The sequence below is a fragment of the Lepus europaeus genome, chromosome 12 (assembly GCF_033115175.1).
Source record: "Lepus europaeus isolate LE1 chromosome 12, mLepTim1.pri, whole genome shotgun sequence".
In the NCBI taxonomy this organism is placed as follows: Eukaryota; Metazoa; Chordata; class Mammalia; order Lagomorpha; family Leporidae; genus Lepus; species Lepus europaeus.
The window spans coordinates 25,164,894-25,178,434 of record NC_084838.1 but is presented as its reverse complement, the minus strand read 5'-3'; the positions used below and the strand labels follow the sequence as shown (position 1 = coordinate 25,178,434).

General features: G+C 53.0%; 2 protein-coding genes across 2 annotated transcripts; one reads left to right on the top strand and one right to left on the bottom strand.

Annotated features, from left to right (window-relative positions):
• Positions 1–4,596: 4,596 nt before the first annotated feature.
• Positions 4,597–5,853, bottom strand: ACTL7B (actin like 7B). Its single transcript, XM_062206946.1, has one exon. The coding sequence runs from the start codon at positions 5,851–5,853 to the stop codon at positions 4,597–4,599; it is 1,257 nt and encodes a 418-aa protein (XP_062062930.1).
• Positions 5,854–11,756: 5,903 nt separating this feature from the next.
• On the top strand, positions 11,757–13,079 carry ACTL7A (actin like 7A). The gene has a single exon (XM_062206945.1). The coding sequence runs from the start codon at positions 11,757–11,759 to the stop codon at positions 13,077–13,079; it is 1,323 nt and encodes a 440-aa protein (XP_062062929.1).
• The last annotated feature ends 462 nt before the right edge of the window (positions 13,080–13,541 follow it).

Below are 13,541 nucleotides of genomic sequence, written 5' to 3'. Positions count from 1 at the left end.
GCCATGCTGGGTAAATTTTCAACATGCCACACCCCTTAGCTCGCTCCTTATTGCTGACCAATGTTCCATAGTGTGCATATTCTACAGTTTCTCCAGTCTGCTCTCTCGCTGTTGGTCTTGGACGTTTGTGAATAGGCTGCAGTGTGAAGACAGCTGTCCTTTCTCTGGGATACAAGCCCAAGTGCCACTTGGCTGGGTGGGGTGGTAGCTGCATGCATGCTTTGCTTTCTCATAAGCGGCCAGTGTTTTCTGCAGTGAGCGGGTTTCCCATTCCCACCAGCAATGCTAAGTGACTCAGTGTATCCTCACCTTGAACAGATTTCGGGTTGCCACCTTTTGTCCCCCATTCTGATGGATGTGTAGTAATAGCTCATTTTGGCTTTAATTTACATTGCCCTTGCAGCTAGTAATATTGGACATTTTTTTTCATATGCTGTTCTGCCAGCTGTATGTATATCCTTTATAGTGAAATATCTGCCCATTTTTAAATTGGATTTTTTTAACTGTTCAGGTTTTTAGATTTTTATTTTATGTCTCTGAAAGGCAGAGGGAGACAGAGATCTCCCATCTGCTGGTTTACTCCCCAGCTGCCCAGGCATGGCTGGGCTAAGCTGAAGCAGGGAGTCAGGAACTCTGACTCTCTCCCGTGGGCAGCAAGGTCACAACAGCCATCACCTGCTGCCTCCCAGGGTGCGAGGTAGTAGGAAACTGGACTCAGGAGCAGAGCCAGGACTAGAACCCAGGCACTCTGAAATGGAATGCAGGCACCCTAAGCTGCATTAAACTGCTATGTCAAATGCCTGCAGTTAACTGTTCAGTTTGGAGGGGTCTTTTCAATTTCTAGATACAAATTTTTTGATGGATGTACAGGATTGACAAATGTTTTCTCCTAGTCCTTAGAGTATCTTTCTTTTTAGCTTCATTTTAAAGCAATTAATAGACATTCTTAGACCAGTTTTAGATTTACAGAAAACACGGGCAGACAGTGGAAAGACTCCCATGCACCCCACCCCTCACACCACTCTCCACCCACATGCTATTGCTGCCATCACTGACCCTTGCATCGGTGTGGGGCATTTGTGATAACTAAGGGACCAGCACTAACCCATCCTTACTGAGGCCCACAGTCCGCTCTGAAGTCCACTCTGTGCTGCCCAGTTCTGTGAGTGCTGGCCAGTATATCATATCGTGGAGCCACCCTGCCGCGTCACACAGAACAGGCTCACGGCCCTACAAGTTCCCTCTGCTGCCTCCACCCTCCTCCCAATCCCTGGCCACCAGGGATTATCTGTCACACGGTTCGCCATTTCCAGGATACCACATAGCTGGAATCTAACTGATGCTTCCTTCATGCCTTTTTGTGGCCTGATAGCTCATTTCTTTTAGTTGCTGAATAATATTCCACGTATGGATGTGCTGCAGCTTTGCCATTCACCCACTTAAGGGCATCTGGCTGCTTCCGGGTTTTGGTGATTGTGAGTACAGCTGCTGCAAACATCTGTGTGCAGGTTTTTGTGTAAGTTTTCAGCTCAGTTGGGAAAATGCACAGGAGTATAATCTTGGAACCATAAGGTAAGAACATGTTTAGCTTGGTAAGAAGCTGCCAGACTGTCTTTCTAGCCAGCTGTATCATTTTACATATTTAATAAATAATGTTAAATAGTTTTGTGTATGTGTTATCTGTCATCTTTAGATCTTGTTTGGTGAAATTTCTGTTCAGATCTTTTGCCCATTTTTTAATTGAGTTGCTTTCTTATTGTTGAGATTAAGAGTTCTAGGTACAGGGGCTTGCACTGTCGTTCAGTGGGTTAAGCCTCTGTGTGGGATGCCAGCGTCCCATATTGGAGTGCTGGTTCAAGTCCTGGCTGCTCCACTTCCCATCCAGCTCCCTGCTAATGTGCCTGGGAAAGCAGCAGAAGATGGCCCAAAGTACTTGAGCCACACGGGAGACCCGAATGGAGTTCCAGGCTCCTGGCTTCAATCTGGCAAAGCCCCAACTGTTGCAGCCATCTGAGGAGGGTATCAGTGGATGGAAAATCTCTCCTCTCTCTCTCTCTCTCTCTCTCTCTCTCTCTCTCTCTCTCTCTCTCCCTGCCTCTCCTCTCTCTTTTCACTCTGCTTTTCTAATAAAAAATAATTTTTTTTAAAAAAAGTTCTCTGTACAGTTTGGATACCAATCCTTTATCAGGTAGGTGTCTGTGAATATTTTCTCCCAGGCAGGGTTCATGATCTGCTCCTTACACACTGCCTTCCCCCACTCCCTTGAGCTAGAACCACCTTCAGAGCGAGTTCTTCAACTTTCCTCTGAGAAATGCACACGCAGAGGCTGGCCATGCGCTCACCCCTCTACCCTTGAGGTGCAAGAGGGGCTGAGCTTCCAGAAAGAGCCTGTTAGCCAGGACTCCTTCCCCAGCCCATTTGCACATGCATTTGTTTGACTCCCATAGTCCTCCCTATCGGCATCACCAAGCCCCAAACCCCTGCCCACTCTGCAGCCCAGGAGGTCGCCCTGCTCTGCCGGAGGCACCCTGTACAATTCTGCCGGAAGCCTTCCAGTCTTGCCTCTCTTCCACAGCCACTCATCAGGAATCAGGTGGTGCTCTCTAGGTCCTTGCAGTACGCACCCCCACAACCCACCTCCTGGGAGTTGAGTTGCACACTTGCATTTCTATGGATCACTTCAAAGGACCCAAAGGAGAGGAACCCTGCACTCCCAGGGTCAGCAGCCCTCTTAACCGGAAGCCACTGCCCGTGTTTCTCCACCAAAATCAATTGTTCTGCTGAGCCCTGATTGGCTTAAATAAGTTCCTGTCGAGGACTAAGCGATTTCTTTAGTGATTCTGTAGGCTCTGGGATGCTTTCAGAGGGGATGAGCAGTGGTGAGGGCCCCGAGGTTGTGGCTGTGAGGGGATGAGTTGCTGAAGCTGTAGAGAGGGAGAGAGACGATGTGGGGAAGGTGGACACACATGGATTCCTATCTTTGAGGCCAGCATGCTGACTTCTCCTGTGTGATTCGGGACACATCACTCTCCCCTGTGGAAGCCTCAGTTTCCCTCTCTGTATCTCCTCAGGTCTTTATGGTTCAGTAGTAGTCAAAGCTTGTTGGGTTGCCAGTAACAGAAACTAATGCCAATTACCAAAAAAAGTTGTGTTGTTGAAGAAGCAGGTGGGCATGACAATGTCGGGGCCATGGCGGAGACTCTGGCAATCAAGAGAACACGGCCCCACTGGAACTTCAACATTCCAGGGAAATATTTCTACAGCATGATAGCCAACCAAGCACCTCTGCTGAGGTGACCTCAAGGACTGCCCCAAATCTCTGCCAAGACAAGAGATGGCTCAGGGACACGGGAGACTCAGCCCACGCCAGATTACCCAGCTCACATCTGATCCCATAGAGGGATGGGCACAGGGTCATGGGCTCCATCAGATAGTGGGGGTGGGGAAAGCAGCAGGAACCAGGTCTTATAGGTAGACAGTCATTCACCAGATGAAACCCGCCAAGCCTCAGGAGCTCCGCCCTCAGCCCCAACACCAGTAAGTGTGCAGCCATCCAACTCTCCACTGCCCTCACACGGCTTCCACGGCACCTCCCACCCAGGGGCTGTCCCCAGGGAAGGGACTGTGTTCTGGTTCTCAGCACTGGGCCTGGCCTGTCGTAGGTGCTTGGAAAGGGCTCTGGGCCACTGCCCAGTAAGAACCATGTTTGCCATTTCTGGAAATAATGGTGACTCGGACAACAGACATGGGCTGCAGCACTGGCCTCCAGCTGCCCTCCCCGACCCGTCCCGTCCCGTCCCCCCCCCCCCCCCCCGCCATGGCTCGCCTTTTCCCTATAGGGGAGGAGGGCCACATGATGCCACAAGGATCTTCTGATCCCTCCGCCATCCTCTGGGTACGGCGACTCTGCTTTGAGACTCTGGAAGAATCTGCAATTCTGGCTTGGATCAAAATGGGATGAAAGATGTCAGTGTCTCTCCTCTTTCTCTCTGTACTCTGCCTTTCAAATAAATACATTTTTTTAAAGAAATGGGGCAGAAATGGCCTCTCACACCAGGAGACACACACACACCCCTGTGGGCTGTCACTTAGGAGGGGCAGGCAGTTCAGTGGAGGCTGGTGAGGGTGCTGGGGTGAGCCAGCAGGGACAGCGCTGGAAGCATCCACTGTTAGGAGCACACCCAGGGCACCGAGGCCACAGACGCCTGGCTGTGACTCCCCTTGGAATCACCGCTGAACTCTGTACCCCACACTAGTCCCTGAGCCTGGGCCACTGCCCCATTGCATGATGGGTGAGCATGGTGTCTGCTGAATCAGGGTCTGAAACCCACAGGAACAGCACATGGAACAGGAAGCCACGCCCTGGACTCTGACGTCACTCTGGTGAGATGGGGGGGATGGGAGTCCCCCATTCCTACCCTCCCCCTTCCCCCTGCAGAGCAAACGGCGGCGCTAGTACCACCTCCCGCCCCCCTCCCCCCCAGCTCCTCGGACCCAGCGGGAAGAAATTGGGACGAGACAAAGAGGCACTGCCCGCCAGCAGTTTTATGTGAAATGCAATCAACCAACGTGTCTACAGCGTCCGGGGCCCGCCCCTCAGCACTTGCTGTAGATGGCAGCACTGCCCCGCTCCTCGAACTCCTCCTTGCTGACCCACAGCTGCTGGAACGCCTGCAGCGAGGCCAGGATGGAGCCTCCGGTCCACACCGACGTCTTCCTCTCGGGGGCTGCGGCCACGGCGGTGTTGTCGCCCGGGCACAGGAGGCTGAGCTCCCGCTGGAAGCGCTCGGGGAAGCCGTCGAGCATGGTGCTGCCGCCGCACAGCAGCACGTTGGCGGCCATCTCCTCCTTGAAGCCCGCCTCCTGGCAGCGGTCCAGGCAGGCGGCCGTGAGCGCGGCGAGGCCCGGCTGCTCGCAGCCCGCCAGCGAGGGCTGGAAGAGCAGCTCGGAGCAGCGGAAGCGCTCCTGGCCGATGGTGATGAGCTTGCCGTCCGGCAGCTCGTAGTCCACGCGCAGGTCGTCGAGGCCCAGGCCCAGCTCCTGGGCGGGCAGCAGCGCGGCGTAGCAGCACTTTTTCTTGATGTGCTCCACGATGTGCAGGTGGTCGTCGGTGAAGTGGTGGCCAGCCTCGTTGAGCAGCTGCATCAGGTAGCCGGTGAGTGCGCTGCCCGCGTAGTCGGCGCGGCTGCTCAGGCCCGGCAGCAGGTCGCCCTCGGAGATGGGCACCACGTGCGACACGCCGTGGCCGCTCTCCACCACCAGCCCCGACGTCTTGCCGTACGAGTAGATGGACAGCAGCGCCTGCGACGTCACGTGCATGGCCGGGATGCGGAAGGTCTCGAAGAGGAGCTCGGCGTACTTCTCGCGGTTGCTGCTGGGGCTGAGCGGCGGGTCGGACACCAGCACGGCGTGCTCCTCGGGCACGATCTTCATGGCCGTGTGGAAGATGTACTCCCAGATGCTCTGCACGCAGTCCCAGTCGGCCACCACGCCGTGCTTCAGCGGGTTCACCAGCTTGAGCGGCGCCTCGGTGTTGAGCAGCTCGTGGCCCACGTAGGTGTCCTTGCGGGTGTCGCCCGCGTCGTTGGCCGTCTCGGGGCAGCGCTTGCCCACCGTGGAGGAGATGAAGTAGGTGGGCCTCGGCTCGCCCGCGTAGCCGCACTTGCAGTACTGGGAGCCCAGGTCGATGATCAGCGCCTTGATCTTGCGCACCTTCCTGGGCTTCATCTTCAGCTGACTGGCCGAGCTTGTGTCCCAGAGGCCGGCGTCGGGGCCGGGCAGGGCCCCCGCCTCTCCAGGGTCACCCTGAGCCGTGCCCATGGGCATGGGGCTAGGGCTGCTCTTTGTCGCCATCTGCCGCCCTTGCTCGCCTTCTCACAGCCGCATGCTAGAGCTCCCAGGGGAGAAATGAGTCCGCCCCCCGCCCCCGCCCTGCCTTGGCAACCGCTAGGGATTGTGATGTCACTGGGGGCTGGTCCATTCAGGCTGCTGGAGGCGGAGCTTGGTCTCGTCACCTCCCCCGCCCCGCCCATACCCTTAATTGGAATTTGCTCCCCGGGTGGCCTTAGAAACCCCAGCAGGCTGTTGTCTTGAGGTTTCTCCTCTCTCCCTCTCTGGGCCTTGCCCCCTTGTTCGCCGACACCTTTTCCTCTGAGCCCTTACAGTAAGTCAGGCACTAGCAGTTCCTTTCTTCACAGACTCCTAGGAGTCAGGAAATAAGAGGATCAGAACTCAGATGACTTAGCCCAGAGCAAGCCGCTCCTTGGAGTGTTTGCACTTACTCCAAGTTCATGCAACCCCAACACACCAGGCCTCCCTAAAGAGCCTGAAGACCCCAAGAGTGCCTTCCTCCATTTACTCAACATTAGTTTCCTGGGGTTCCAGGCAGGACCAGCCACTACCGCCTGCGGGTGACCGATGATGGACACCCTGGCACGAGCAGCGCCCAGTCTAAGGGGGGCGGAAGTTAGAATGGAGGCACTCCGGAGATCAAGGTCTACTCGTGCGTACAGGAGCGAGTGCCCACTGAGGACAAGAGAGGCTTTCTAGAGAGGAGGTGATGCTAATGTCAAATACTGGTGTTACTGGTGAATGGAGGGTTCTTGTCTTTGCACAAGAAAGAATTCAGGTGTGAGACAGAGAGTAGTGGAAAGTAAAATAGCAAAGTTTATTAGGGAAGGGACATCCGTAAGAACGGATGGGCACCTCTCCAGATAGAACCTGAGAGAGAGTGCGCAGTCGCTCAGACTGGGGGAGAGCGGGGCTACATGGTTGAGTGGAGAAAGTACACCTGGGCAGGCAGGCGGGCAGCTCAGCAGAGAGGCAGAGGGCTACTGACAATTGAGTAGTTTGCCCAGATCGTTCAAATAATAATAAGCTAGATTTGACTCAGGTCTTCTGAGTCCAATTCCATACTCTTCTTTCTCTCTATACTGTTTCCATTAGGAATGGAAGAAAGTAGGCTCAGGCTGTCTACTAACACTGCCTATAAATAGCCTAAGGAATGGGGCCGGCATTGGAGCACAGTGGGTTAAGCCACTGCTCACAATGCCCACATCCCTCATACTGGTGTGCCAGTTTGATTCCTGGTTACTCCACTTTCAGTCCAGCTGCCTGCTAATGTGCCTGGGAAAACAGAAGATGGCCCAGGTACGTGGGTACCTGCCACCCAGCTGTTGTGGCCATCTGTGGAGTGAGCCAGTGGGTGAAAGATGGATCTCTCTCTCCTCCTTTCAAATAAATAAATCATTTTATTTTTATTTTTAAGATTATTTGAAAGGCAGGTTTACAGAGATAGGGAGATCCTCCATCTGCTGGTTCACTCGCCCAGTAGCTGCAATGGCTGGGGCTGGGCTAGGCCAGAGCCAGGAGCCTGGAACTCCCTCTGGGTCTCCCACATGGGTGGCAGGGGCCCAAGTATTGGACCACCTTCTACTTTCCTAGGATATTAACGGGGAGCTGGATCAGAAGTGGAACAGCCAGGACTCAAATGAGTGCTCCCTTAAGATGTGGGCATTGCAAGTGGCAGCTTAACCCACTGCGTCACAACACTGGCCCCATAAATAAATCTTTAAAAAAATAAATAGCCTAAGGGTTGTCACAGAAGCGTTCCATTGCCCTGCACAACCTCCCCTCACCTCCTAGCCAATTAGTAGCCTCTTTGGAGAAAGAGGGTCATCAGTTCAGTGTGGGAAAAAGTGACCGCTCACAGCCGGTCGGAATGGGGTCAACTGACAATGCCAGATGACTGGGTGTGATGTTCTAGAGGGGACTCAAGGGACCAGTCCCCAGGTTCTGTGATTTTGTGGCATCACCCATGGTGCTTCTAGGCCACGATGCTCATAATTGCAATCTTTATAAAGTTGTTAGCCACACAGTCCAGCTCAATAGTGCCAATGGACAGCTCAGCAAACCAAATTCCCACAGGTCCTCCACTGGCGTTCTTCCCTGTTGCACACGGTATTTCTTAATGGTGTCTTACAAATCCTGTCCTCTCCCTATCCATGTGGCCTAATTCCTCGGCTACTTTTGCTCTTCTTAATTCTTCCAGAGAGTTTCCTCAGCCCCAGTTGCTCCTCTTCTCCCCTCTTTCTGTGGACTCTTCCCCACCAAAGCCCTAATCTGCCGTGTGCTTTGATGGGTCTAAGGTGCTGGACCTCTTGCTCAGCACAGGGAAAGGACCCGCCCTTCCCTCCCCTCACTCCCCCTTGGAATCATTTAATCTAAGTGCAATGTTTGAGGCTCCTGAGACATTTGGAAGGTAGAATCAAATCTTATCTGTTGGCTCCCCGTTAATATCCTAGGAAAGTAGAAGGTGGTCCAATACTTGGGCCCCTGCCACCCATGTGGGAGACCCAGAGGGAGTTCCAGGCTCCTGGCTCTGGCCTAGCCCAGCCCCAGCCATTGCAGCTACTGGGCGAGTGAACCAGCAGATGGAGGATCTCCCTATCTCTGTAAACCTGCCTTTCAAATAATCTTAAAAATAAAAATAAAATGATTTATTTATTTGAAAGGAGGAGAGAGAGATCCATCTTTCACCCACTGGCTCACTCCACAGATGGCCACAACAGCTGGGTGGCAGGTACCCACGTACCTGGGCCATCTTCTGTTTTCCCAGGCACATTAGCAGGCAGCTGGACTGAAAGTGGAGTAACCAGGAATCAAACTGGCACACCAGTATGAGGGATGTGGGCATTGTGAGCAGTGGCTTAACCCACTGTGCTCCAATGCCGGCCCCATTCCTTAGGCTATTTATAGGCAGTGTTAGTAGACAGCCTGAGCCTACTTTCTTCCATTCCTAATGGAAACAGTATAGAGAGAAAGAAGAGTATGGAATTGGACTCAGAAGACCTGAGTCAAATCTAGCTTATTATTATTTGAACGATCTGGGCAAACTACTCAATTGTCAGTAGAATCTGATTCCTATAGTGCTTTCTTCTCTCATCAGCCTGATCCCTGATCCCTGCCTACCACCTCCAGGATTATCATGAACAACTAACTAGGTGGATGGTGGCACCACACACACACAGAAAGAGAGAGAGAGCGAGCGAGCAGGGGGGAGAACAGCTATGTGGGGGAAGAAAATGAGTTCCATCTGGAGATGCCAAAGGGCATCTAGCTGTTGGTCCACAGCTCACAATAAAGTCTCTGGATCCAGAATTAAGTCTCAAGAGTATCTCTACTTTCTGAAAAGAACTCTCCTTTCTTTTTTAAAATGTTTTATTTATTTGAGAGGTAGAGTTACAGACAGAGAGAGTGAAAGAGAGAAAGGTCTTCCATCCACTGGTTCACTCCCCAAATGGCCACAACAGCCAGAGCTGGGCCAATCCAAAGCCAGGAGCCAGGAGCTTCCTCTGGGTCTCCCACATTGATGCAGGGGCCCAAGCACTTGGGCCATCTTCCACTGCTTTCCCAGGCCATATAGCAAGAGCTGGATTGGACATGGAGCAGCTGGGACTCAAACCGGCACCCATATGGGATGCCAGCACTGCAGGTGGAGGCATAGCTTATTGAGCCAGCCCCAAGAACTTTCCTTTCTACCTCATAGAAATTGGATACAGTCTTGGTACTTGGGTTACAGCACATAGGACTGAGCTTTCAGAAAGATGCTCAAAATGCCCGTTTGGCAAGGAATCCTCTTTGCTGGGAACTCCTCACCCAGGGGTTCCCACACTTCAGCCTATGGAGGAGTTGGATCCCTAGGCTCCTGATTTTGACCTGGCTCAGCCCTGACTGATGCATGCACTTGAAGAGTGTGTCAGTGGATGGAAGATCTCTCTTTCTCTCAAATATTTTGAAAGTATTTTCCTAGTCTTCCTTCAAAATGCAATGCTATTAATTCATCCACTACCACTGAAGCAAGAAGCTGCGATTTTTGTCCTGGAGGGGATGCTTAACTGCCCCACCAGGTAATCTCAAAGCTCAGGAGTCTGAACTTCATCCTTTTCTTTCCTTATCCCTACCCCTACAAGGAGCCAAGAGCATCCCCAAGAACCTTCTTAAAAGAAAGCCCTGGGGCCAGTGCTGCGGCACAGGTTAAACCTTGGCCTGCAGTGTCGGCATCCTGTATGAGCACCAGATTGAGTTCTGGCTGCTCCACTTCCCATCCAGCTCCCTGCTAATGTGCCTGGGAAAGCAGCAGAGGATGGCCCAAGTGCTTGGGCCCCTGCAGCCACATGGGAGACTCGGAAGAAGCTCATGGCTCCTGGCTTCGGCCTGGCCCAGCCCTGGCTGTTCCAGCCATTTGGGGAGTGAACAAGCAGGTTAAAAACCTCTCTCCTTCTCTCTCTGTATGTCTGCCTTTCAAATAAATACAATTTTTGAAGAAAAAGAGAGAGAAAGCCCATTACTGTCGTGACATAGAAGAGCAGGGAGCAGGGGTAATGTCCAAGGTGCTGCTTGACATGAGGCAGGGTGTCCTTAGTGTGGCAGGCCAGCAGCACCAAAGCGGCCAGCTTCAAAGTGGCATACAAGAAAGTGGCCGAGCAGCCTCAGAGATGCAAGTTAGGTCTCAAGGTGCGTCCACAGCATGTATCAGGGTGGAAAAAGGAGCGAGGAAAGCTTGACCATTGCTAGCTGGACAGCCTTGGGTGAGCTACACACCCACAAGCTTCAATATTCTCATCAGTGGGACTCGGCAGGTTCTAATTGCCCACCCTCCGACCCAGATGAAGGAGGAGTAAGCACACAAAGGATGTCCTAAAAACAATTCCTCCTAAGGTGGTCCTAAAGGGTCAATGTGTAGTATCCTAAGTGAGATAGAAGAGCATGGCACAGTCACCACAGTAGCCATGCAGCCTTCTAAAATCTAAGTCAGGCGCTGTCACTCTTCTGCTCAAAATCTTCTGGCACTATCAAAGCTCACCCAGGGCCAAGGCCAAGTTCCTTGCAATGTCCTATAAGGACTGACACGAGCTACTCAGCCACCCCCACTCCCACAACCACTTCTCCCTTCCTTCCTTGCTCCTTCTACCCTAGTTTCCCTGGTCTTTCCCACCCATCCTCTAACTTGAGGTTGGAAACTTTTCTCTGTAAAGAGCCAGATGGTGAATACTGAGTTTTCTTCAGTACAATCTCTGTTGCAAAGACTCAGCCCTGCTGTTGTGCTGCCAAAGCAGCCATGGACAGTGGGCAAATGCACAAGCATGGCTATGTTCCAACTAAAGTTCCCAGACCACCCTAGGCTGTCGGCTGCATTTGGCTGCCATCTGACAACCCCTCCTCCAACTCCCAAGTCACATGTCTGCCTCCAGTCTTGTGCACCTGCCGGTTCCTCGCACACACACCTGACTAGATTCTCCCTGACTTCCTTCGGGTCTTCCTGCAAGCAGTACCGTCTCACGGAACCCTGCCTAGTTTTTATCCTTTACTCTCAACACTTTCTAATAGCTATTTATTTTGGTTATTGTCTGTCTCTCCCAACCCCTTCTAACTAGAATACAAAAGCTGTACCAGCACAAAGATTTCTGTTTTTTTCTCCCTTCCTGCTGTATTCCCAGCTGTCTCACTCATGGCAGGCTCAATATATATTGACTGAATAAATAAAAGTTATTATAAACTTCAGAAAAAGGGAGCTGTTTGGAAAACAATATTCAACCCTGACATGGGACAAAGCTTCTCAGTGTTTAGAAAGACCCAGCTCACTGGATTACATCATAATCAGTGATGTCATTATTGGGAAAATTCTCAAGCTCTGCTCTGAGTTAGGCCTTTCAGGCCTTGTAGCCAGCGGGATTGAGGAGCATTCTGAGAGCAGCATGGCTCTGGAAAGCGTGTGGGCTCCACAGGCAGCAAACATAGGTGATGGGCCTGGCAAGAAAGTGGGTGACCAGGCCTCCATGCAGACACAGCTCCTCCAGACAGCCTCCCTCAAGGATGGCCCGGCCAGGCGGGCAGTGTGGGTCGGCCGTAACTCTTCAGAGCCAGAAGAGCCTACAAAATCAACAGTGGCCGAGAGGCGGCCCAAGTTAGGGGTGACCAAAGCAGTGGTCGTGGACCTTGGCACTGGCTACTGTAAATGTGGCTTTGCTGGCCTGCCAAAGCCCACCCACAAGATCTCGACAACAGTGGGCAAGCCCTACATGGAGACAGCCAAGACCGGGGACAATCGCAAGGAGACGTTTGTGGGGCAAGAGCTCATCAACCCAAAGGTTCGTCTCAGGCTGGTTAACCCCCTGCGCCACGGCATCATTGTGGACTGGGATACGGTGCAGGACATCTGGGAGCATCTCTTCCGACAGGAGATGAAGATCGCCCCGGAGGAGCATGCGGTCTTGGTTTCAGACCCGCCCCTGAGCCCACACACCAACAGAGAGAAGTATGCCGAAATGCTGTTTGAGACCTTCAACACCCCCGCTATGCACATCGCCTACCAGTCCCGCCTGTCCATGTACTCCTACGGGCGGACCTCCGGCCTGGTGGTGGAGGTGGGCCATGGCGTGTCCTACGTGGTCCCCATCTATGAGGGCTACCCCCTGCCCAGCATCACTGGAAGGCTGGACTACGCAGGCTCTGACCTGACCGCCTACCTGATGAACCTGCTGAACAACGCTGGGAAATACTTCAGCGAGGACCAGATGTGCATTGTGGAGGACATCAAGAAGAAATGCTGCTTCGTGGCCCTGGACCCCATCGAGGAGAAGAAAGTCCCTCCCACAGAGCACGCGATCCAGTATACTCTGCCCGATGGGAAGGAGATATACCTCTACCAGGAAAGGTTCCTCTGCGCTGAGATGTTCTTCAAGCCCTCTCTGATCAAGTCCATGCAGCTGGGCCTTCACACGCAGACTGTGTCCTGCCTTAACAAGTGCGACATTGCCCTCAAGCGGGACCTCATGGGGAACATCCTGCTCTGCGGAGGCAGCACGATGCTCAGCGGCTTCCCCAACCGCCTGCAGAAGGAGCTAAGCAGCATGTGTCCCAACGACACCCCGCAGGTGAACGTGCTGCCGGAGAGGGACACTGCGGTGTGGACCGGAGGCTCCATCCTGGCCTCGCTGCAGGGCTTCCAACCCCTGTGGGTCCATCGCTCTGAGTACGAGGAACACGGGCCCTTCTTCCTCTACAGAAGGTGCTTCTGAACGCATGATGCTGAGCCACTGCCGTGACCATGCGGCAGCTTGGCTGGGTGAGCGTCCACCCTCCACGCGGGGAGCTGAGCCAGCACACTCCTTCCTGTAGCATTAAACACCCTCATGTTCCCCTCTGCAGTAGGTGTTTCCTGACTTGGTGAGAACAATCCCACAGATGCGGCTTCTGTTTTTGCCAAAACAAAAGCCGGGGCGGGGAGGAGGATCGATGAAGACAGGCACATGTGGATTGCTTATAAACACTCATTTTCTTGGGAGAAATTTGTCAGTGCACATGGTTAACAGGGCCCAGGGACTTGTTTTCCATTTGTTAGCAGGGGAAGGGGAGGAATGACTGGGCTTTTTTTTTTTTTTTTTCCATTTGGGGGAACTCTGTTACAAGTGCTGGGTTTTTAGCATTTGGCACAGCAGGTTAAGCTACTGCTTGCAATGCCAGCACCCATCCACCTCTAA

Coding starts and splice junctions, on each gene's coding strand:
- ACTL7B (XM_062206946.1), bottom strand. CDS start 5,853: ATGGCGACAAAGAGCAGCCCTAGCCCCATGCCCATGGGCACGGCTCAG.
- ACTL7A (XM_062206945.1), top strand. CDS start 11,757: ATGGCTCTGGAAAGCGTGTGGGCTCCACAGGCAGCAAACATAGGTGAT.